General features: G+C 47.1%; 1 protein-coding gene across 1 annotated transcript in view; it reads right to left on the reverse strand.

Annotated features, from left to right (window-relative positions):
- B3GNT2 (UDP-GlcNAc:betaGal beta-1,3-N-acetylglucosaminyltransferase 2) overlaps positions 1-25,605 on the reverse strand; it is a 51,799-nt gene continuing 26,194 nt past the window's right edge. The window contains exon 2 of the mRNA XM_075035598.1: positions 1-2,448. Coding sequence (XP_074891699.1) covers positions 74-1,738 — 1,665 coding nt within the window. The 5' untranslated portion in view covers positions 1,739-2,448 and the 3' untranslated portion in view covers positions 1-73. The remainder of the gene's footprint in view (positions 2,449-25,605) is intronic.

Consider the following 25,605-nt stretch of genomic DNA (forward strand, 5'->3'; position numbering starts at 1 on the left):
TAAAAATCCGTGGTAATCCTCACCCCCCACTGTGACAAGCAATCTCTCCCCCATAAATTGAGGGGAGCTGCCGTCACATATGGTTTAATAACTGCTTGTTGCCCCCAGGATTGGTAATCAGAACTGGTGTGTCCACCGTCTTTGCTCGCGCAGAGCCTCCCAGCCCCACTACTCCCATACCAGCCTCCTCTGTGGGCCAGGTGGATGGCCACAGATAGTCAGCTATAATAGTCACATCGGCTCCGGTGTCCAGGAGCCCTGCAAGCCTTACTGTAGTCGGCGATCTTCCATGATTCAACAGCGTGCACGTCACATGTGGTCGGGATGACAAGACAGTCTGAGACCAGCAGAACTGAGGGGGTCCCGTAGAGCCGAAGCCTCCATCGCATCGCAGTTGCTGTCCTGCTCTTGAAATAGAACTCGAAAAAGGAACAAGTTGAGCAATATGAGTACCTTTAGGGATCAATACTGGTGGGTAGGGGGTTGAAACCATCGTGCAAATTTGACCTGGTGATGTTTTGTGTGGAGAAGTTACATTGATATGCCCTTCACTGCCACACCCACAGCCCTTTCCAGAATTTCTCATAGCATTGGCTATGGTGGTCACCGTGTGTTCCAGTGTCCCAGCTTTAGAACATGCAGCTGCCATGTCAGGGACAGAAGGATCTCCTGGTAAAGCCTGTATGATCTTTTGACAGTCCTCATCAGCATTATCTCTTGCCAACCGTTTGCATAGAATTTGCTTTAAGACCTCATCTTCTACCTGTTTTTCCAGGGCAGCAGATATTTTTTCTACAAATTGTAAAAAGGGTTCTGTGGGGCCTTGGCAGATTGTGGCATATTTTTGCTTCGGAGCTGCCATGTCCATGTTTCGCTTTATTGCCATAAGGCCTATATTTTGTGCTTGTTTGAGAGCCATCGGAGGCCATGTAGCCTGCAGCTGAGGGCTACTATACTGCCCTGCACCAAGCAAAGCATCCGCTCCAAGGCCTAATCTCAGGTCACCCTGTAGCAGTCGTAAATTATGCTGTGCTGCTGTGCGTGCCATCTGCCTCCAAGTAGATTGAAATACGTGCAATTGTACGGGCTGAAACAGCACTTGTGCTAGATGCGTAATGTCATATGGACACAGCAGATCTGTGCTGATTACATGAATAAGTTGCATCACCTCAGGAGAATTGATTCCGTAGTTTTGTACTCTATTCTGCAAATCCTGCACTACTCTCCAACTGATTGGATTGTGCTCATCGTGCCAGTTTGTGCCTGGAGCAGCTCTGAAAACAGGAAATGCAACAGGAGCCTCTGCTGCTTTACCTAGAGGCTTGAGAAACGCTGGTGTTAGAGAGCACGGGCTGAGGCGTTCTACTAGATCCCAGTTGCCAGAGTCGGCAGCATATTTTCGAACTCCCTCCCAGAACTGATCAAGGGATCTCGGGACCACAGTTATTGTGGATGGAGGGAGAGTCCACAGCAGGGGTTCCTTCGGTATGGTTTTATCTGTGAGCTGCAGAGATCGCATAGCGTCAATTAGAGATTTTTCTGCCTCAGTTTCATTTCGGTTCTCACCTTCCGTTCGGCCCTCACATTCAGTGTGACTCTCACCGTCCTTTCGGCCCTCAATTTCAGTACGGCCCACACTGTCTGGCTCGGTGTTAATCGCCACATCATTCTCCTCGGGGGGGGCTGATGGAGTCACCCCTTCTGCCGCCGCACCAGTAGGTGAGGAGGGCCCCCGCATCGCCTGGTAAAGTAATTAATGGCGTAGGAGGAGGAGGAGGTGAATAAGGGTATGATCTGATTTTGCCCGTGAGGGGTTTTCTGCCCGCAACTGCTGAGATTGCAGCAGTGGCTGCAGCTGTTACTTGAGCAGAAACTTTTTCATTGCTAACATTGTCAGATTTCTCAGCTTTCTTTTGCCGATCATTCGCATCACATTCTGCTTTCCAGTCTTTCAGAGTCTCAGTTAGTAAACGCCAGCCGACCGCCAACTCGCACAGCTCTTTCTGTCCTTTAGAGATCTCATCAAACATTTTCAAGGCCACAGATTGCCATGCACCCACACTAAATGCAGTAACTGTTGTGGCTTGAAAGCCTTGCATCCTACACCATAGTAAAATCCTTTTCAAGCTTTGTTCTGGGGTCTTAACCCCTTTTCTTTTTAATAGGGCTCTCCAGGTAGACAAAATCGTCTCCTTTTCTTTTGTTAATTGCTGCCCCATTCTAACAGTTTTGTCCCCGGTGGCTCACCTTATTAGGTGTCTAGGCTCAGGTCCGGACCAGGCAGATTCCACTGCTCTCAGCTTCACCGGGCTCCGTCTCTGCAGCTTGTCTCGCTGCCCATATACTCTTTCGCAGCTCTCGTCGCCACCGGTATACTTCTTGCTAGTGCTGGATTTATTGCCTTTAAATGATCTGTTCACTCAGACGCATCAGGGTCACCATTTGTCGCTGTAGAGACGGACACGACAAGTAATAGATCATGCAAAATGGCTACTTTATTGTTCTAACACACCTTTTTATACCCTTCTTTTGAGTATGTGTTAGTATATGATTGGTTTGGTTAGTAACTAACAATTCATGATTGGTGAGTTCGTTAGGACGGTTCTTCTTATCACTATCTTGTTTTTGTACTGGTCTTCTCGGATCTTTCCAGACTCTCAAGGATACACTACAAGCTGCTCAAGGTCGCGCTGTTCTTGAACTGTCAGGAATTCCGTAGGCTCGTTGCATCCCCCGACACACCCCCAGGTCTTCCTCTGCCGGGCAGCTTTCCAGCCACTCTTCCCCAAGCCTGTAGCGCTGCATGGGGCTGTTGTGACCCAAGTGCAGGAGCCAACACTTCACCTTGTTGAACTTCATACAATTGGCCTCGGCCCAGCCATCGATCCAGCCTGTCCAGATATCTTTGTAGAGCCTTCCTACCCTCAAGCAGATCAACACTCCCGTCCAACTTTGTGTCATCCGCAAACTTACTGAGGGAGCACTCAATCCCTTTGTCCAGATCACTGATAAAGATATTAAACAGAACTGGCCCCAGTACTGGGACCCCCTGGGGAACACCACTTGTGACCACCTGCCAACTGGATTTAACTCCATTCACCACAACTCTTTGGGCCTGGCCATCCAGCCAGTTTTTTACCCCATGAAGAATATACCTGTCCAAGCCATGAGCAGCCAGTTTCTCCAGGAGAATGCTGTGAGTAATGGTGTCAAAGGCTTTAATAAGTCTAGGTAGACAACATCCACAGCCTCTCCCTCATCCACTGAGCAGGTCACCTTGTCATAGAAGGAGATGAGGCTGGTCAAGCAGGACCTGCCCTTCATAAACCCATGCTGACTGGGCCTGATCACCTAGTTGTCCTGTATATACTATGTGACGGCACTCAGGATGATCTGCTCCATAACCTTCCCTGGCACCAAGGTCAGACTGACAGGCCTGTAGTTCCTGGGGTCCTCCTTCCAGCCCTTCTTGTAGATGGGCATCACATTTGCTAAGATCCAGTCAGCTGGGACCTCCCTGGTTAGCCAGGACCACTGATAAATGATTGAAAGTGGCTTGGTGAGCACTTCCACCAGCTCCCTCAGTACTCTTGGGTGGATCCCATCTGGCCCCATAGACTTGTGTGTTTCTAAGTGGTGTAAACCCCACGTAAATGGAGTTTGCCCTCATGAACATCAAACAAGGTTGTGCTACTAGGCTATGAACCCTGGAAGATAATCATCCTGGCTGGATGCCCTGCTGCAAAACAGGGAGATCCCTAAGGTATCATCTGGTTCATGAGGAGAACAGGAGTGTTTTCTTCATTTTAGCTTAGCAGAGTGGAGGTGGTGAAATAAATCATAAGACCAAGTTTATTTTTAGTTTGCTGATATGTAAGTATTTGAGTGATGAATTTTAACGTGTAGGGCATTTTTTAATTTGTTTGGTAGCTATTTTTTTGAGTTTTATCATGAGTATCTCCATAAAAACATAAATTGTCCATTAGGATTTTTGGTCCTTTTGACTAAATCCTCATGCTCAGTGGTTGCTGATTTTCTTATTTATATTGGGGCCACCTAGCCCAAGAATCTGTTGGACGAGAGCTGGTGGGCACATTCATGCTGGCCTGTGCCTAGTTGCACAGACAAACTCTGCACAACGGGGCCAAAAAACCCGAATTGCAGGTCTCAGCCTCCCTACCAGCTCCTGCACTCCTGCTTTCTCAGTACAAGGTTGAATCTCTCCCAGGACAAGCCAATGGAGCCGACACGAACCTTGGCAACTAGGTGGCTCTGATGGTGCTGAGGTGCTTGGGCTGGCTGCAGCTGCTGGGGGGCACACAGCCGCCCTGGGGACAACTGGTGAGAGCAGGTCCACCAAAGGGAGAGTCACCAAAATTAGGCTGATTTCAGCAAGCACAAATTTCCCCCTCCCCGGGCAGCATGACATACCAGGAGCTCCTACTTACAACTGTTCTGCTGTCATTTATAAGGCAACATAAACTGGCTGAGAGCCTAGGATAGATAAATTTACCGTCTGCCTCCCTCTAGTGATTGCATTGCTGCATAAAGAGAGAGCAAAAATCACACTGAGCAATACTTATTTTTATTTGCTTTCTTAGCAAATCAAAGTAATGGAATGCTTTCATTTTTTCTGTCACTTATTCATGATTCTCTTATGCGCCAAAAGTGAATGGGAGGAGCTAAAAAGGACAAGAAATTAAGATTTCACTCATCACCTCGCTGATAACTAAGGTCCAAACCAAAGGGTTACATGAATGGCAGCTAAATGGTGCTGCAAAAATGTTTGAGGAACAGTGTATCAAAGTCAAGAATATTTTTAGGAAAAAGTGGTAATGTCACCAATAAGGTCTTTTTCTAACAGGTTTCAAAAGTTGTGTTACTATTTAGAGCTCAGCAAGGTGCCCAGCTAAATACCAGGGGATGCATCTGGGGTGCCCATCTTCATGGCTCGGTCCCTCCAAGTGAGCTGACAGTGCTGTGCCTGCAGGAGCTACTCTATTATTTATATATACATTATGTAGAATGAGATCCCTGTATTTAGTTGCCAGAGATAAGCATCAGTTTAATTCCCATTTCTTTGTGTCACTCATTAGGCTGATTGATTTAGGTCAGTTGGGGCCAAAGATGCAATTATGCTCTTAGATACAATTAAAGGTAAGGGATTTCTCAGGAGCTGATGTTTTCCTTAAATACGGAGTTGTCTTTCCTTGATCACCAGCTACTTTTCATTGATTTGGCTGCTAATCCTCTGGACTGTGCTCAGGGATGTTTTAAATGAGCAATGCCATCACGCTCCAGTATATCATGGTGACTGTTCTACCTGTGTTGCTGACGAACTGTAATACTATTAATAAAACCTATATATAGTTTAGACTTCACGCTTTGTGGTAGTTCTACAGACAAATAGCATAAATAGCACACCTGCAAGATTTGTGTAAGAAGATGTGTATCACGGGAGAGCTAAAGTGATTTTTCTCTGGGCTTTCTGATGCCTTCAAGGCACCTATTCCTTCTTTATCCTGACCTGGGAGTCTGTGGACACTGTTATTTAACCTCAGTGGGAGAAAGCTACAGGATCCATATGCAATGTAGATCTTGACTTAAAGATTCCTACTGTTGATTGCAGAGCATCACATTTATGCATGGAGCCATTCTCCAGAGCCCTTAGAGCCCAGATGTTTGTGTGGCTATGTCCAGATGTAGACCCCACATGTATCTATGGCCCTTTCTCTGTAAAACAGCATTAAAAGTCCTGAATATGACAATAAATTGCATAAAGTGAGCAAGTCCCTAGCTCTCTTCATTTACCTGGTAAGCAGACAGAGCTACACCAGGAGGACCCAGTTTCAGCTTTGACCTGTAGATGGTACCGGGGGGGGGGCACTTACAGCCCATCCTGACTTGAAAGACCACAGACCTCTGAGTTTCGACCTGTTTATGAGATGAGATGGAAACGAATGTTGCTGCATGCCAAGAAAGCAACCGCTCACAGTCCTTTCCCAGCAGAGAACAGTGGGACACGTGCCTCAAACCCCACTGGCCAGCTGAGGTCTTGACCCAAAAGCAGGCTGGCGCAGGGCTCCTGCAGTCCCCCATCCGTCCTTATGGGGGGGAAGCAAAGCCTTTGCCCCCATGTCTGCCTTGACTGTATTTCATGGTATGGTTTATCCCCCTCCCCAACACCCAAAGCACTTGCTGCCACTCATGTAAGACTTTGTGTTGGAGGTCCATGATATCCCCTGGGTCCAGGTCCTGGGCTTCCAAGGCTGTGGCACATACCTATGGCAAACTCTCTTCCCAGGTCTCCCTGCCACTGGTGTAATGTCCCAGGTCAGGAAGCAGCACCCCATGCAGCACAAAAAGTGTTTTTCCTGCACGGCTTTTGCTGTCACCTCGGACCCAAGCACAGCCTCAGCTCCTGCCACGTGAAGTCATGACACCCCCCCAGGAGGATCCCCATGAAGCAGGACATAAGGGTTTGGAAAAAATCACACTTTGCTGCAGCTCTACAATATCCCCCCATGGAGCGCCCTTGATTCCTCATGGGGTAACAGGTGGTGGCAGAGGGAAAACCACATGGGATGTCGGGTCATTTCCAAACACAATTGGAATAGCTTGATGTGGAATATTATTAAAACTGATGAGCACTGGGATGCAGGCTCTCCCAGCAGTGGTGTGAGGAGGATGACGGGGAGGTGCTGGCTGGGGAGGTTTTGCACATCTCCAGGATCCCAGAAACCCAGGCAGGTGCACAAGGCAATTATCTGCTTAGACTCAAAATATTGTCCCTGTCTTTTCCACAGCTGAGATGTGGAAGGCTTGGTTAGACCCACTCCCGCATCCACAAAACAAGAGCTGCTGGTCCTGACCCACTTCTGACCTCCCACCTCACCTCGAAGGATGCTCCCGCTCCCCAAAGAAGCACAACCAGTTGCACCAACACCTGCAGTCAGCTCCGACCGCAGCTGGAAGCCACAAATCCAGCTAAAAAACAGTATTGCTCAAATAAAACAACATAGAAACCACCAAGAAGTCCAAGTTTAATACCCAAGCTGCAACATCTTGTTTAGCCCATGGGGGCAGCCTCAGGTGTTGGCACTATTTTTTTCTCCATGCGGTTATCCTGCAGGGTAGAGAGGGGGTTCATAGGGTGCACCCCACTGCTGGATCGAGCATCTCCTTGACACCTTGCTCTGCCACTTCAGCTCATTAGCAGGAAAAAAAATCCCTGCTTTTTCTTTTTTTTCCCTGCAGAGTGACTTGCTACTTCAACATAGAGGCTCATGGCAGCCACTGCCGCTGCCCGGCAGGCCTGTGTCCAGAGAGAAAAGCTGCCTTGCAACCCAAAAAGAAGATGAAAGCTGCTGAGGTGGGTTTAGCAGTGCCTTAGACATGGTTCACCTGGTGATAAGAGGGTCAGAGCAGCCATCACCCCAGCCAGCCCACAAAGGCCATGTAGTTTCCAGCTAAAGGCAAGGAACCTTTTGCAGGCTGCAGCTAGAAATCAAGTTAGGGCTCTATGGAGTTACTTTAAAATTCATTTTTTTAAACTGTTTTTTACTATTTTCCAACTAAACTAAATTTTTAAACTCTTTTTAGCTAGCTCAGCCTTTGTGGGAGATGCAACATCAGCAGAATGCCGGGGCAGCACAGAGGGGACCCACAAGCAAGGCAACACTGCCTGTGCCTCTCAAACATCCCCCAAAAACTTGGTCGATTATTTTCCTCAGCCGAAAGTAGCCCGCACTTCCAGTTGCAATAATCTGTGGTGAAGATGCAAGGCTGAACTAAAGGGCCGTCGATTAGTCTCCTGCATCGATGCTGGTTATTTTTCAGCTGATTAATTAGCAAACTGTGGATTTTAGCCCCTTTTCCCATGGACAAGGAGCTCGGTTCCTACACACCCCATAGCAAGAGCAAAGCCCTGTAAGGGGCCACAGGGACCAGCTGAGGGCTGGACCCAAATTGGAAATGCCCCGTGAGCAAACCAGGTGATTTTCCCCCAAACCCCTTTGTGATCAAGATGAGGAGGGCTCATCCCAAACCACCACCTTCCCTACAGGGGAAATGGTGACTTTGTTCCCCCATGGTCTGGAAAAAATTTTGAAAAAAGAAGAAAAGGGGTGGAAAAAGAAAAAAGGAAAAGGGAAAAAGGAAAAAAAGGAGGAGAAAAAGAGGGAAAGGAGGAGAAAAAGAGGGAAAGGAGGAGAAAAGGAGGGAAAGGAGGAGAAAAGGAGGGAAAGGACGAGAAAAGCAAAGGAAAAAGGAAAGAAGGTAAAAAGGTAAAAGAAAAAAGAAGGAAAAAAGAAAAAGGAAAAAGGAAAGAGGAAAAAAGTAAAATAGAAAAAGGAAAGAAGGAGGAGAAGGAGAAGAAAAAAGAGGGAGAAAAAAGGGAAAAGGAAAAAACAAAAAAGGGGGAAAATAAAAAAGGAAGAAGGGGGGAAAGAACAAAATAAAAACAGGCAAAGACAAAAAATGGCATGCTTCTAAGGCTGTGTCTGGTAGGAATATACTGGTTTTTGTAGCTGCAGATCCGCCCCAAGGCAGCAGGCAGGTGGGTGAGGTGGCACCTCCTGCCTGGCTTTCCTCCCTGGCAATTGGGCAGCGCTAGAGGGAAAAACACATGCCATGGTTACCAAATACCCTTCTCCGCACAGAGTATCAGCACCCAGTTAATGAGTAACCTCGGAAATTCGCCACCCTCTTTACTGAGCTGACGCACGCACCCCTTCCCCTTCTCACCTCTCCAAGGAGGTGGTTTCCCACCCATGCTGGGGCCAAGGCTTTCCCAAAGGAGCAGCTCTGCCAGAGATTTGGGAAATGTCCTCATCCCTCTATTTAGAAGAGGTGGGATTTCCCCGAGCCGCTCCCCAGTCAGCAGTTTCTGTGCCCACAGCTGAGTTCAGGTGATGATCAGCCTGGTTGGCATGTTCGCTACGCGCCGGTTTTGCTTGGGCTGGTGACAGAGGTCAAGCGTGGCCATCACTCTGCCCTGATGGCAGAAAAAAAAAAAAAGAGGTTTCCAGCTTTTCCAGCTTAAAGCATGGCAACATCATTGCAAATGAGCTGCTCTCCAGAACTTGTGGTAAAACACATTTTGAAAGAGATGATGGAAATAAATACCTGCAGAAATATTTTTCAACAAAATATTTTTTAAATTGAGAAGCTTATGCATCTCGTACATACAACATGCAAGCCACTGCTTCATTGTGCCTGATTTTTTTTCACTCATTTAGTTCAGCATTGCTTTGATGAACTACTTTCAAAAATCAAAGGAAGTATTTCCCTGCTAATAGGTCCCAAGGCCAGTTTTCCATTGGGAAAGCAGGTTTTTAAGTGAGCTCATGTGTCCACAGCGATACATGGGGAATTGGAGTCCACAGGGAGTTCCAAAAGATGGAGAAAATGGAGCCCCCACCCCACTTTAGCAGACAGAGGCCACCTCCCCTCCTCTTTGATGGTTCCTTATTTTGGATATGAGCCCAACAGGATGCCGTCTGTGAGTCTTTCCTCCGCCAGCAGCACCAGGGATTGGCACTTTGCTCTGGTATTTCCCTATCATGTTTTAAAGGGCATTGCAAGAAATTCACACCTAAAATTGGTGAAGTCCTTCGTTCCTCCTGGAGCCTTAATCCAGGCTTTCAGTGGAGCTACTGACCTGGTGGGTGCCAAAAATCACAGCATCCCTGCTGGGGGCTGCCAAGGAGGCTGGTGAGGACAAAGGGGCCAGGAGGAAGGAAGCACATCGCTGATCTGCTACGGGATCCCCCGCTACAGCCATGGATGACACGGAGAAGGGCTTGTCATCCTCGGGAGGAAATCAAAGCAACCAAAAAAACTCCAACCCAAATGGGGGAGGCCTGCTGAGGGAACAGGAGGTGCCGCTGAGCTGGGCAACGGAGGAGCAGGCAAAGGGGAGGGTGAGCAGGGAGGACCATGTGGCTGAGCCAGCGAGGAAGATGAGGCTCCCTGGGGGAGGTGAAGGCTTCTGTCATGGTTTAACCCCAGCCAGCAACTAAGCACCATGCAGCCACTCGCTCACTTCACCCCCACCGAGTGGGATGGGGGAGAGGATCGGGAGAAAAAAAAAGTAAAACTTGTGGGTTGAGATAAGAACAGTTTTATAGAATGAAAAGGAAGAAAATAATAATGATAATAATAAAATGACAATAATAATAAAAGGATTGGAATATACAAAACAAGTGACGCACAATGCAATTACTCACCACTTGCTGACCGATGCCCAGTTAGTTCCCAAGCAGCGATCCCCCCAGGCCTACTCCCCCCAGTTTATATACTGGGCATAATATCACATGGTATGGAATATCGCTTTGGCCAGTTTGGGTCAGCTGTCCCGGCTGTGTCGCCTCCCAACTTCTTGTGCCCCTCCAGCCTTCTTGCTGGCTGGGCATGAGAAGCTGAAAAATCCTTGACTTAATCTAAACACTACTTAGCAACAACTGAAAACATCGGTGTGTTATCAATATTCTTCTGGTACTGAACCCAAGACATAACACTATACCAGCTACTAGAAAGAAAATCAACTCTATCCCAGCTGAAACCAGGACAGTTTCCTAGGAAGGGTCTGGGGATGGATATCCAGATGCAGGTGGTGCTCCTCGGTTCAAAAGATGTTTGGATCAGCCTTTCTCCCTGTGTTCAGGTATCAGAGGACACAAAGCCAGATTGTTTGGCTGGGTGTGCCCAGGGAGAGGGGATTGCCAGGGCACTGGTGGCAGGGAGACAGGTGGCTGTGATGCTCGGGGGGAGCCATGAGAGCACGCCCAAGACAGCCTGGTTAGGGGAGAGCAAACAGTCCACACAGCCAGCAGCAGCTCCTGGCTGCAGAGGGCTTCAGCGCCTTGGCATGATCCCAGCCCCGGCAGACCCCAGGTCAGCACCTACATTGCCCAGCTGATGCTCAACCCAAGTGTCTCACGATCCAGAGGGTGTGATACAATAAGTGCTCCTGCCAGGTGGGAGGGAAGTTACTCTCCGTGCATGTCTTGTTTCTTAGTCCTGTAAGCCACTGCGACTGTTTTCAGACACCGGGTCACATCAACCCATGATCTGGGACAGTACAGCTCTCTTCTAACCTTCTTGTTCAAGCCCAAATCCCAGCCTGTGCTCAGGATGGATCTCTCATGAAGGTTTCTTCTCCTGTGCCTGTGATGGAGGGTATCAGAGAAAGTAATTTGCAGCATCTCCCCAGCAACAGTAATTTCTGCTCAGTGATGGTGGAGAGGAGACCCAGGGCTGGGACAAGATAGATGCCAAAAGCAACCTCTGGCAGGACCAGAACCTCTTCCCTGCACCCACCCCAGTGGGAACTATGCCCCCCTAGGCCCTCCTGCCGGGGGCAGACATCGTCCTTCTGCCCCAGACCAGGGTGACTGTGGCAGGCAGGAGGGCTGGTGGCCATCTCTTCGGCCCCAGGGTGTTCCCAAGCTGGGGCTCACTTGGGAGGACCAGCTCTGGGGGACCTGGGAGGGCTTGCGTCCAGCCAGGCATGGTCAGGCTGATCCCATTCCCAGAGCGGTTCCTACCTTTTGCACATCCCGAGCAGCAGGACGAAGAAAAGGCAGAACAAAAACCCTGCGGCAATGATGCCCCGGCTGCTGACCCACGCGCCTGGCCAGGCCGTTCATTCTGGTGGGAGGAAACCCAGGCTGCAGGCAGCTTTGTGTCCTGCAAACCACTGCAAAACTGATTTATATTAAAAATAAAGAGCACACAATACCAAAGTGGTTGGGGTTTGTCTATTAATCTCTCAACAGTCAGCTGCAAACCTAACAAATCCCCTGAAATAGCAGCAGGGAGCCATGTCCTAGCTCATTCTTCCCTGCCCCCTTTTACAGCTAAAAATAATCAATAACGACGGTCCAAAACAGGGAGACCAAAGCAATTTTACAGGCTGTGGGATCATGACTCATATTTTTACTCTCACGCTGGCTGGGCACAAAAAAACCATGAGGCTGCATTTCCCAGCAGCCATGGTAGAAAATCACCTCCGAACTGCCGGGGACCTGGACAGAGGGGTCGCGGTTATTAGGACGAGCTCCCGCATCCCCTCCATTTGCCGTGATCCTGCGGCGAGGCTTTGCTGGGAAGAAATGAAAATAAAAATGATGCAGCCGGGTTGAGAGCGGCAGCGTTATCACCCCTACTTTATGCAAGCGAGGGTTAATCGAACCACCCGGGAGCAATAAGCCCCGGGGAGGCAGCGGTGGTTGTTATTCTGCTGGTAATTGCTGTTTTCGGCCACAATAGGCAGCAGAAGGGACTTGCCCAGAGTTTCCTGGAGTGGCAACAGTGTGGAGGGAGGCTTCTGTCTGAATCCCCATCCCGGAGGGGCCACCCTCCTCCCCGGGCAGCCACCCTGCTTGAGTGGGTCCATCCTCCCCGTGCAGGTCTGCATGTGGCTGTTTTGCCTCAGGAAGCAGCAGCAGCAGCACCAAAGGAGATGCTGGCAATGGCCAAACCCACAGCCCGTTTCCTCTGCAGTGACCACAGTTTGAGAGCTGATAACAAAAACTAGTGTTTCCCACCCGGCTTGCCACCATGCTGGCTCCCACCGTGGCCAGGGGGTTTTCTGCGGAGGGAAAGATGCAGCCTCGTGTCTCTGTGTCGGCATCGCCGATGTGGGAAAAAGCCCAGTACCTTGGGGAGTTCCCCAGGCTGGCAAAAAAAAGAGCTATATTGCTTCCTTCTGCCCCAAAACAGCCTGTCCTGGGCTCAGAAAGGTGGTGACGTGATGCCAGCACAGCACTGAGTAGTGAACTGACGCATTAGCTCCCACCACACTTTCAGGATGACTGTACCTAGATCCATGTGCTGAGAAACACACTTTTTCAGTGGCCAGATTCCTTCTCCCCCACCACATTTCCTTCCCCGCTGCTCTCTCGCAGCAGCATGCGTGGGTGTGAGGTGGCTGTAACCCTTTGCCATTCCTCTCCATGTTGGCTTGTTATTGCAAAGGTGGTGGTGGTGGGAAAATCCAGACCTCTCCATTAAAAAGAAAAACAAATGGAAACACATCAAAAAGAGAAAAAAAAAAAAACCAAGAAAAAATAGAGGCCACTAAGCCTGTGGCCAGATTGGTGTGATTTATTCCTTGCCTGCTCAGGAATGCAGTGCTAAGGGGTTGCATGGGTCCCATCCTGATCCCAGCACAGGCTCAGTGCAGAATGATGCTCTTTGCATCAGGTTACCCCCGCTTCAAGCCAGCGTGGCTGGGGTGATGTGCTAGTCTTCAAAAAGACTGACTTGTTGCAGCTATGGGTAGGGCTGGTGAGCCTGCCTGGTGTCATAGCAAAACACCCCATGAAGATGAGGCCATAGAAGGGACGTCTTCCTGAAGCCCGGGATGGATCTGCCCAGCCCCAGTTAGACAAGCTCCCCATCTACCCTGGGTTAATACTCACCCCATCTTCTCAGCAAGGTCTGTTACTTACGTGCTTGCTTCTGATGCTCACGGCGCATAGGTAGGGAGAGGGTCACATTGCTGAAACCTTGACCAGATGTGTGCACCGAGCTGGTGGCAGTGACTGAGGGCTGGTGATGGACTCTGCAGGGTAAACTCATTGCCCCACATGCAGACATGCATGGCCAAAGGGCTTCAAAGGCAGAGAGCCAATGCATGGTGCTTGCCTACACCAGATGCATTCAAACATGCTTCATCTGGGCTGATAACCCCCTCTCTTCCCATCTCCTTTGGCCCCACCACAGTCAGTAGCTACTCCAGGAGTCTGGCAGGGCCGTCGCCTTGCAACTCTCTGCGTGGGGAAAGGTTTCCTTCCCAACGTGCTGCCACTGCCACTGGGGTTGCTGGGCACATAGCAAAGCTGGGACTGGAAGGTGCTGGAGAAAGGCAGCAGGGATTGCTGGGGCATGAAAATCCCCCGTGATGCTAGCAAAGAAACTGGAGCTTTGAGGATGATGTTGCAGTCAGGAATCAGTTTAAGAAACAGTGCAAAAGTTCAAATCAAGAACACATCACTGCTTTTTCTTTTAATGCCTCTAATTGCGCATGGTTCTGGAGAACAATGTTATTCCTGGTACAGAGCTACCACTTCCTGCTCTTGCTGAAGATTTTGACATGGAGGAGAAGCGAAGAGAAATGTTGAAAATCCAACGAACAAATCATAAAAATTAGGACAAAGGCCAGCTCTGAAAGGCTGCAGGAAACACTGCTCTGTACACCCACGCGACAGAGCCACCGAGGGACTGCAGCAGCAAAGCCAATAAAAGAGATGGATCCTTCTTACTGCTCTGAGCAGGGAGCAAATGTCTCCCAGATATCATGTCTGGCAGCATCTCTTTGGAAACCATCCAGGTATGAGCCATGGCACTTCCAGCTTCAGCCAAAAGTCAGATATTTTGGTGGAAAGCCCTTGGGGAACGGGCTGCTCGGAAGCAACCCAGTGTCTGCACTGGTGGTGTTCAGTGAAGCTGGTGGCGAAAGTCTGCCTGATTTCAAGGCAAACATGAGCTCACCCTGAAAGGTCTAAAGCCCAGATGCTTTGTGCAAGTTCACAGGGGTGACAACTGGGACCACACCAGCACCACCACCCCAGGCATCACCCCACCACACATCAGCTCTTTGAGAGAAAATTAGAAACACATCCACTTCCTCCAGCAGGACATTCAAATGGCCACCGCAGCAACACGAATGTCCTCAAACGGTAGACTGGAAGAGCTACCAAAGGGAAATTTCTCCTCCCTTCAGCCTGAACTCTCTTTTACTTCTGCTAATGACTTCACGTGAAGGAATCCAGATGTTAAAAATGGCAGCCACGCCAAAGAGCTGGCCTGTGTCCGGTGTGTGACGCTTCCCCACTCTCCTGGCTGGCTGGGCTCTGAAGGAGCTTGGGAGCAAAAACCCAGCTGAGCAACAGCTTGCATTAACTGAACAACTGCCAGCAGCCACAGCAACTCCCAAATCAAAAAGAAAAATCCCACCTGGAGTAAACCAGAATGATGCTTGGTTAAAAAAAATAGACTGAGGAAACATCGCAGCTCTTCACAGCTTTGAAAATTAAAATTAAATTAAAAGAAGTCAATAAGAGGAGGTATGCTTGGAAAGGGTATTTGTAAAATGGTAGCTTGACCACCACTTCTCTGGGTCTCTGTCCAAAGCAATTGGGCTGTGAGTGCCTGCACTGCCGCGGTGGGGGCTGATTCCGTCAGCCATCCACGCAGGGCCAGGACTCGATTCATCCGATAACAAGTATATACGTATTTTTAACAAAGATGTCTGTTTGCAGTGGAACAGGACCTTACAACCCCCGGTGAGACTGGCTGGTGTCTATTAACCACCAGCACCCATCAAAAATCCCCCCAGTTGGGGCATTTGTGCTCAGCTGGGTGTTGTGGGGCTTGTACAACTTCAAGGCTTCGAGGTCTTCAGCCCCAATTTGGTTGAAAACAGCTCACCCACCGCCACCCTCACCCCAGCAGCGTGCTCACTGTGGAGGAGAGAGAGGGGCTGGGAGAGTCAACCGCATTCTTTAACTGCAGAAGTATTTCAACAGCCGGGCTTACGGCAAATGACCCTAATAAAAAGCAGCTGCCTCGTGCCTGTAAATAGGATTCTCTATGCGGCATTTTGCCCTAATAGAGTAAAATCAGAAGATAGGAATTTTTTATATATATAGAAAAAGACTTACAGTCTCAAATCTAAACTTTACTGACACGCCAGCACCATTGGTTGGAGGGGGAGGGTTTAAGGACAATCATTTATTGAAATAATTTATTCAAATTTGTTCACTGGGACCTGAAGCCCACCCGAGGCTTTGCTCTGCCCACGCCTCCATGGCTTTGGCGGGGTTCGGAGCACACAGCGCCTGCTCCTGCCCTGCCAGGACACTTCAGCTGCTGCGCTGGGAGCTGCCAGGCAAACCCCCAGCTGCCATCACACGAGCATTTGGGGACAACATCCTTCCTACATAAAGCACTTGCGGGGCAGCGCTGGTTCGGAAGACAATCTGCATCCAAATGCCTTGGCGTCTGCAAAAAAGCTCCGCACAGAGCTGTCAAGTTACCTCAAACAGCCTTAAATATCTTTCCCTGCCTCCAGCCGCTCTGTAAATCCCACTGGCAAGAGAGATACACTTTGTATCACACCAACCTCTTCACTCCCAGCCCTCCCTTGCTCTCCTGGGCTGGTTTCTCTGCCAGGTCCCTCCTCGTTGGGCTCCCAGAGCTCTGGCTGGTGGCTCATCCCCAGCCATGTTTGCATCGTACAGCCACAGAGAAATCCAGCTTAACCTTCCCCACCGAGCAGGCACTCATCGTAACATAAACTTGTCCATGATGTGAAGTGAATGTAAGCTGGGGCTGCAGTGTCTGCCCACGCCCAACCATCTCCATCCAGGACAACAGCAGGTGCTCCAGCGGTCAGTCATGTGGACAGAGATGGATGGAGCAGCAGAAGCTTGTGTGAGAAGTGAGGAGCATTGCCGTGGGGCAGAGCAGCTTGCCCATCCCATCCCTCCAGGCACTGGGGCAAAACACCTACCAATTTCCAAGTGGCCTTTCCTTCCCAGGTGGTTACACAGCCAGCAAAACCAGCTGAGAAACAGCATTTACTGTTTTCTCCAAGGGTATGGTCTCCTGTGGAAGGAAGGAGTGAGAACCAAAGCATTACTGTTGTAAACCTCAAGTATTAGGTTAATAGCAGACACATGAGCAATGAACACGGCCACCACCAAGTGACACCAGCTTCCTCCCTTTCTCCGCTCATTTATTCTTGCTTGAGAAGTTGGCAAGTTGTCTGCAGAGCCAGAGTTACTCTTGCTTCAAATCCTGAGCTTTAGGACTGTTGTTCTGGGGAGCTTCATCAAAACGAAGACAACAAAGTAAATGAGCACTGCCTACGTGCAATGGCTTGTTGTGAAAATGAGGAAAATAATTATCTTCTGTGCAGTTATTAGAGAGTTGGTGTTCTTGCATGTTATACTGCTGGTAATTGCTAGGAATTTTGTATATTAAGAAAACAAAGATTTTGGGGCTGGCTCCTGACAACACTATTGAACACGAACATAGGAATTGGCACCAGGTCAGGCCAATGGTCCATCCAGCCCTATCTTCACCTCCAACAGTGGTCACGAGCAAACGACCAGGGAAGAGTAAGAACAAGGCGACCTTGTAAGGTATTTGCCCCAAAGTGCTCTCCTACCTTCAAATGGTTTCAGCTCAGAGGTCTTCCGAGCCAGATGTAATTTCTGCTCAGTGACTCTCACCACATAAATACTGCGTTCCTGAAGTAGACTCCCTTTTTCAAGTACTTGCCTAGTTTCCCCTTGAGCCTGTGTAAATGTTTAGCATCCAAAAATCCTCAGGCAGGTAGCTCTGTGGATCCACTGCCTGCTGTGTGTAAAAAACCCACCGGTTTTTGTTGTGCTTCTGGCTCTGGCTCCCTTTGAAGACCCCTGCTTCTTCTTTTCTGCTCATAATTTTGTAGCCCTCTGTCATGCCCCTCTTCAGTAATTTCTTTCTAAATCCAAGACTTGTACCTTACATAGACTGGAGCTGCTCAGCGTGGATCCTTGTCTCCTTCTGCACCTTTTGCAGTTCTCCTCTGTCCTTTTTAGATGAGGAAACCCAAACCGCATGCATTATTGAAGATACAAATGGACCATGGATTTACAGAGTGCCACAAAGACACTCTATCCCTTCCCTGCCATGTTCAGCGTGCAATTGGCTTTGACCACTTCCCACCACTACCTGCAGCAACCCCAAGATCCTGCTCCAGAGCAGCACTAGGTTACACTACCTTCTGCCCATGCTGTGCCATCTTCCACCTATCTTCCTTCATATCTACCTCCCATTTTACTTGGACTCCTGCAGTCCTTCTGAACTTCCCCCACGTCCTCCTCACCACCACCCTCAGAAACTTCATCTCACAAGCAAGTTGTCCCATCCCAGTGCTCACCTCCAATTCAACATGAGTAGGTTGAAGATCATCTTGGTTCCTGTAAGAAACTGTCCTATGTTCACCTGCCTAGGACTGAAGAGGGTGAGTGAGAAGCAGAGGTTTAATTTCTGTTACAGATCGTTTGGCTCTTCTCAAAAATGTGTGTCTCAAATCTTTACTCTTACTCTCAGAGCAGGGCCCAACACATGCCCAAGAAGTTAGGGACAAAAGCTGTTCACTGAATTTTTACCTATATTTATACAGTATGTCTAAGATGCTCTTTTCCTCCACAGTAGCTCCATGAGTCAGTGTGGAAGCATCCTGGAGTTAAGTTTCAGAAGTTATCCTTTTTCCCCCCCAAAATGTCAGCCCAGGAGGATATGACACAGCTGGTAAGAGCACTGAGCTCTTCTAATTCTATCTTGTTTCTTAAATACCAGACTATTTTTCCTCCAAGGGTGTGTTTATAAAGATTTTCAAATCTTAACATGAACAAAAATTCCCCGGAGTAGAGGCTGGCATAACGCCACGCTATGTATCATTATAAAAGACAAATTCCAGACACTGGGATATTCAGGACAGACCAGAAATAAAAGGAAGAAACACAGGGGGAATTTAAAGGGAAGTAGGTGGGAGGGATGTTTAATAGAACGTTAAAGCAGCACTCATGTATTCAAGCAAACGCCGAGTGACTACATGAAATGCCAGTTGTAGCATTTTTCTTTTGCACAATTTGGGCCCTTTCATTTCACAGATCTCCCTTCTGGGGATAGAAACAATAACATCAGCCCCAAGGCACCACGTTTATCTGCTCATCCTCACAGAACTACAGCCACATGGATATTCTGGCAGTTGTTTAGCCCCTGGAGACATGCAAGGTGTAAACATACGTTGTATCGAGAAATAAGCTATCCACAGTGTTTTTGAAACCCCTGTGCTTCACTTGAAATCATGGAAGAGATACAGACCCGGGGGAAAAAAAGCCACTCAGATATTTCTGTGTGTCAGTTTTCCACCAGGTTTTTCTTGGGATGCAGGAGTGGGCCAAGGTTCCTGCCTGCAGCTCCCAGTTTGCCATTGACCATGAAACCCTTCCAGCTCTGATGACCCTGGCTGCCCCTCAGCAAACTGCAGGCCCTCCATTTACAAAAACACTCCCACACCAAGCTTTTTCATCTTTGTTTACATACCCTCCTTCCCACTCTCCTCTACAGAGGAGTGCAGGAAGCCATTTCAGCAAGCCTCAATCAGCAAGAGCAGTGCGGTGCGTGAAGTCCATCGTTTACGACTTCAGCTGATGAGACTGCGTGCAGCACCGTTCTCACCCGGCTGGATTGCTGGTTGAAGTGCCCAACTGCTTTATTACAGATGTGATGTAGGTCTGAAATTATGCTGACCTCTAATGCTTTTTTCCCTAGCCTGGTGAAATTGGGAGGGGTGATATCTTTATCATTTGGGCTTCTCCTATTTACTGCAGTGCTTTAGGACACAACCCTGCACACTCATCAGTTAAGAAGGGATAACTCTACTGGGTTACATAGGAGCCTCCTCTCTACAGACACTTTGGGGATGAATGTAAATAGGATGGCATATAAAGATGTATCTTCTCTAGCATACTTCCCATTTAGCGAACGTAGCTTAAGGATTTCCTGAACAGAAAGCTGCGCTATGCGTAACAGCCACAGACAAAGCTGTAGTCTGAGAGTCTCCCTATCCCCATTTGACCTCTGCAATCTCCTACAGAGATCAAAGTTCATTGATGTCCTCTCCTGGTTTAGATGAGGGACAATACAGTGTCACTGAATTCAACCACAGCTTTCTCTGCAGAGAAGTTCAACTGCAGCAGCTTCCCTTGTTTCTCCAGGCAGGAGGCATGGGGACTCAGAGAGTTACCCAACACAAAATAAACAGGGAATTCATTTCATCAAGTGCCATTATTCATTGGAGGCACGAAATGCAAAGGACTGAATCATAGAGGTGGGGAATGAAAAACTCTTCTAACTATTAAGTACCATTAAAAATTTCAGTGCAAAACTCATCCATGTAATTAGGTCAGTATTAATTACCCTGAGTGAATGATTCAGATCTCTCTGGCATTAAACACCAGCTACATACAACAAACATCCTACAACAGGGAAAATCCCAAACAGACCACCTGAGAACAAGCTAAAATAAACCAGGGGAAAGGATATTACACTCTTAACCACCCAACTGAGAGCAGAACCAGGAGGTCCACGTTCTCTCCTGCACAGAGTAGGGGAAAAGCACGTGCACACGTGAGAGGACCCTCACGTGTGGTGGAACCTCCTGGGAAGTGGGATAAAGGACCAGGCATCATCTGAGAATTACTATGCTGGGTCCATGCCAGTTCCTCCTCCCAAGACGCAGGCACATATTTCACTTTTCCTTGAACAGGGCAACTTTCTAGCAGGCAGCTGCAACTACATCACACAGTATGGCTCAGGCAACACACAAGAGAGCTGGAAAATATGACAAATTTTGGCATATGCAAATGCAATTTTGGTGGAGCAAATAATAGGAAATCAGTTCCAAATTTAGATCAAAAGTGAATATTTTGAAAAAGTTTGAAGTGTTTCAATTAGAGGTCCAAAGACAACTCCTCCATAATGCCCCTACTGTGGCATTCACTTTCCAGCAGCTCTGAACCCAATTTTCTCGCACTTAATATTCTTTCACTTGTAGTTAAATGTTTTATCTTGCTTTCTGGTGAGGAAGAAAGGACAGGAATTAAAAATCAGGAAGCCAGAGGAGAATAAATGGATAATCAGCATCGAGTTAGAACTGCTGACACATATCACATGAAGGTATATTCCACTAAGAGAAAAATCTCTGCGCAACGCATCCTGTAACCAGTAACTGACTACCTGCAAAACTTTCAATTTTTCCTGTTATACTTTGTTACTAAAAGATCACAAGGGCATCAGGTTTAAGTTGTATCACTGATGGCTGTACTACCAACACCCACTGGGGATGGTCCATTCCAAAAAGATGTAGATAGTAAAATAAAGATACCCTTTGGGCTAAATCCACGTGCTGTATGGATTCTCAGGGGGCAACACCTCCCTCAATGCATGTTTTCCTCCATGCCAAGAGTGCTTCAGTAGCACTGCAGGCTTTTACAGAGTAGACATAGAAGATGCGGGAGAACAGTGATAGTATACCCTACGTACATGCTATTTCTCACACTGTTGCTGCAGGTCTTGCACAACACAGTGTTTTGCTCAAAAGCAAGTTGCTACTGCACAAGTCAATTCTTCAAGCTTTTAGGCATAATTGCTGGCTTTGATAAGGAAGGGGGTTTAGTACTTGTGTCCACTCCAAATTGCAATGAAGGGAGGAGACAGCTGACTAATGACTTTCTCATTCTTGGAGTGCCAGATACTGAATTTTCATACAGCACTTAATTATGTTGCAGAGCTCTTTGCCAGAGCATGCAGTGAAGTTACAAAAAACCAGACAAATTCTTGGAAGATATTTTTGTTGCTTGTCAGTAACCACCATAGTCTAGAAGCAACTTCTAATCACGACTAAAGGCTCTCCCGAGCTACCAGAAGCATTTTATGTCTCCTCTGAAGGGCTTAAAGGACTAATCTAGCCTTGGTTTGGCCCAATACAGCTCTTCCTCAAGTATAAGTTAGAACAACCCAGGTTGTATTTATAGAGAGAACGGATGACTGCTCTAATAACAAGTTCTCAGACTAGTTCCAACGAGGAACCTCTCTGAAATCTGAAGGGCACAAACAAGCTAGGTTGTGCAGCTCACCTCTCTTGAAACTCATCCAATTTCTAGGTATCATAAAGCATGGCTTATGTTTCAACTTTTTTGATAGTGATATTCATCATGATCTTAATCTAAACATCATTAATATTTTTGCTGAGCACCTGGGATTGTATCAAAACCATGTAGGATAGGTTTAAGAAAAACAGAACAATTCACTGGGCTCTGTGGCATTTACTTCACATAAGCAGAGTGGTCAACTACCAACGAGATGATGAAATTTTCTCTCTCAGGTCTCTTGGGCAGCTGCCAAACCGACGTCTAAAGCAGAAGTCTGTTTCCTCACATAACAAAAAGATTGAGGGGAAAGAAAAAGAGACAAATTCCTTTGGTTTTACATCTTAAAAAAAGAAAGTGTATTCCCTCACTTCACACTGTGCATAACAAGGGATCCATCTTAGTGAGGGGTCATTTGTTCCTTCAGCTTAGCCTATGATTTCCTACCCTGGCTGTTGCTTACCTGTAGTGGGGATTCCCACCCACCCCCACCCCTTTTTTTTTTTTTTTTTAAATCATTTGTATACATTTGAATATGGGACAATAAGAAACGCAAACCATGATGCAGATTTTGGAAAAGAAGAACACAAGGGGTCTCTAGGTACACAAACATGCTTCTATTTTCTTCAATAATGTTCTTGAAGAATATTTCAAATCTCAGTAAAATTTTGGTCTAAAATTGGATATTTTTAATCTCGCCTCTACTCACAAAGTGAGCTTTCAGGTTTGACTTCTGTAAAGAGTTGACAGATGCTAGCCTCCCTACTTGGCTGAGTAGTTATATAGACCCAAATAAATCCCACAAGTGTTTCCAGCTCTATTACAACAACTAACAATTTAATGCTACAGGATACCAGGGGAAAAAAAGCACAAAATGTAACAAAAACATTAAGAACTGGAGTGATCCTACAGGTAAGAAAACAGGAAAGAAGTGACTTGAAGGATGATATCATTTTCTGAAGTTACAACTCAAATGTATTGTACAAATGAAAGGCTTGTGTTCTTAAAAGGAAGTCACAGCTTTTATGGAGAGCTTTCAAATACTCATCACACATGCATTCTTGCTGGTCTGCTGGCATAACGTATATGTGGTGTCCCCAAAAGACAAAATTCAGACTGTCATGAGATAACTGACTTTTCTGGAGGAGGAGGAATATCAGTGGTGGTGGTAGGAGTAGTGGGGAAAAAACAGATGACATTTTAGCAACACAAAGAAACACAAATGAATGAATCATGTATAACCCCCTCACACAGCAGAAACAGCAGAAAGCAGAATTCAGTCAAAATTTAGCCAGAGGGATGGAGGAAGAGGGGGAAAGGACACAAAAATACAGCCGCAACAAATAGTAGGCTGCAGCTCTTGGCTTTAAAAGCTAACAGGATCTTTAGGGATTATTTCTAACCCTTGTAGAAACTCTCTCCAAATGTGCCCAGGGCAGTTTTGTTTACAGAAACAATGGCAGTGACAGTAGAAAAGCTAACTTCAAAATCAGAAAGTTTACAGCTTGATTTGCAGCTCAGCACTTGCCCCCCCCACACCTCCCCTGCTTACTCCACTGTTTGAAACAGTTTGAATCAGGCTCTTACAGAAGTCAGTGTTGTTGTTGGTGGTGGGTTTTTTAAAAGCTGAATTCCCAGGTGAATTCCCAGTGAACACTGTCCAAACCGTCTCTTTCCTCTATAGTCCAAGGGTCTGTCACTGAACATGAAGCCACAAAATCATCAAGTACCTTAAGACTACTCTGTCTGAGGGAGTCAAAATCCATCTGCTAGAGAGGAAAAATCCATCTATTCCAGTGAATCCAAAGTGGTGTTTGTCAGTAAACCTTGAGGTTTACTGGAGAGGGAAGCACTTTGTCTCCACCAACAGCTGAGACAACACAAGATAGAGAGGACAAAGACGTGACGACAACAAGGCAAGAAAGATGGACACATTTAGTTGGGCAGCTTAGCAGCAAAGACTGGAAATGACACAGGTCACTAGTTGAACAAGCAGAGGTAAGTCAAGGAGCCTAGAAATTAGAGGACTGATTTGGAATTTTCTCTTTATAAAATTTGAGACTGCAAATTGCTATCTTAATAAATCTTTGACAGGAAATTCAGTATGCGTTCATATTGACTCCCCCCTCTCAGAAGAGAGCAGGGTAAGACAGAGAGAAGGGCCTGACCTAAGATCAGTAACTTTACAGAACTCAACCAACAGCAACCAGAGAAATCCCAAAAAGCAGAGATCCCATCTCTTCGTTGTCCTTCAGGGCTGAATTAATTCCCTTTGAGCCACCACAAAACTGACACACTTGCCAGGCCTCTGCAGTTTTACCACATACCAGACATGCTACTGCTGACCTGAACAGAAAATTTGGGCTATAAACTTACATGGTCAAGTTTTGAGGCTTCCCCTCCACAGTTCTTCAGAGAGCAAGGATGCTGCATGTTGCCAAGTGTCCCAGCCCCTGCAGCAGGGAAGGGTGCTGAGTTATAGGCACATTAACTCATGGTCTGAAGTCCTTAGGCTGGAGGGCAATTAAAAAAAAATATATAACTGCAATAACACACAAATATAGGAAGACAGAGCAAAATTTGAGATCACACTCAAGTTCCATATTTGATCATACAGATCAAGTTCTGTACTTACATAAATATTAACAGACCCTGAAGTGAAGGCTGACACACCAAGACCAGCTTATGTCCAATTCACCTTCTTTGGTCAGATGTTAGATATTGACAAATGAAAACAGACTGTAAATCCTTTGAAAAGGCTGGCATGCTAACTCCACAAGGTGCTGTTCAGCCATACCTCAGCACAGTCTAGCCAGAGTTGTTTGTTTAAACACTACTTTGAGCAGGCTGGGCCAATACAAATATTATAAACTGTGATTAGCAACCAAAGACCTGATCTGAGCACAAGAAAAGAAAAACTGACCTGCTCAGTATTTCATCACCCCTGACATTTAGAAAACTTGCTTAAATCTCTCAGCATACAGTTGGTAACATGATGTGGAGCTACAGGAAAACAAGACATCAAAACGTTCCCGAGAGGTTAACATCAGCACTGGTTCTTTCCAACCTTGTCTTCATTCAACTTTCCTTCTTGAGAAAACCACTAGCAGATGTCTCTCTGCATAGCATGGGGCTTGTTAGCCATGACTTGGCTTCCAGAACTGCATTTGCTTTACTAAGTTCTCACGCCCACTCCTGTTCTCATCTTCATCCAGCAAGGAAGAAGGCAACAGCTTTAAAAAGTTAGAGGAAGAGGCTGAAGATTTGAAGAGTGATGTTTTATGCTCATTCCTCCTTTCAGACCACCTCCCTGCATTATCTGTAAAATGGATCCATCAAGCAGCTCTCCCTGCCCTATTTGCTTGCTAAATTGGTTTCATGATTATTCTGTGAGAAGGAAATAGTTCAGTGTAGACATGAGCTCACTTGGATTGGTGCCCTCAGGCAAACACAACTACAGTGGAAATCTTATGCATATGAGGTATAATAAGCCGGAAGGGAAAGGAGGCCAGACTGCAGGAGTAAACTGCTTACCATAAGCTAGATCAGCACAACAGCAGCACCAGATAAGAGCTAGATTGCTCATTACCACATCACAAAGCCCAAAATTAAGAATTACCTGCATGTGGATCCTTGTTGAATTGCATACCTATCGCAAAAAAGGTTTACTAAATTCTAGTCTGCATCTGTCTTGTATTCTCCAGCCAAAACTCTTCTGAAGTTTGGTTTTCAGTGCTCCCAACACTGAAAAGCAGAAAGGATTGTCAGGAATTCTCTTATCACCAGTCCTGTCAAGTGGTACATTTCACTCAAGCCTACATAACAAAATAAAACCGGGTAGGGGGAGAAGGGATCCAAGGCTAATAAGTGCATACATTCCAAGTAACTG

This window comes from Buteo buteo, chromosome 9 (genome assembly GCF_964188355.1).
Source record: "Buteo buteo chromosome 9, bButBut1.hap1.1, whole genome shotgun sequence".
NCBI classification, from domain to species: domain Eukaryota; kingdom Metazoa; phylum Chordata; class Aves; order Accipitriformes; family Accipitridae; genus Buteo; species Buteo buteo.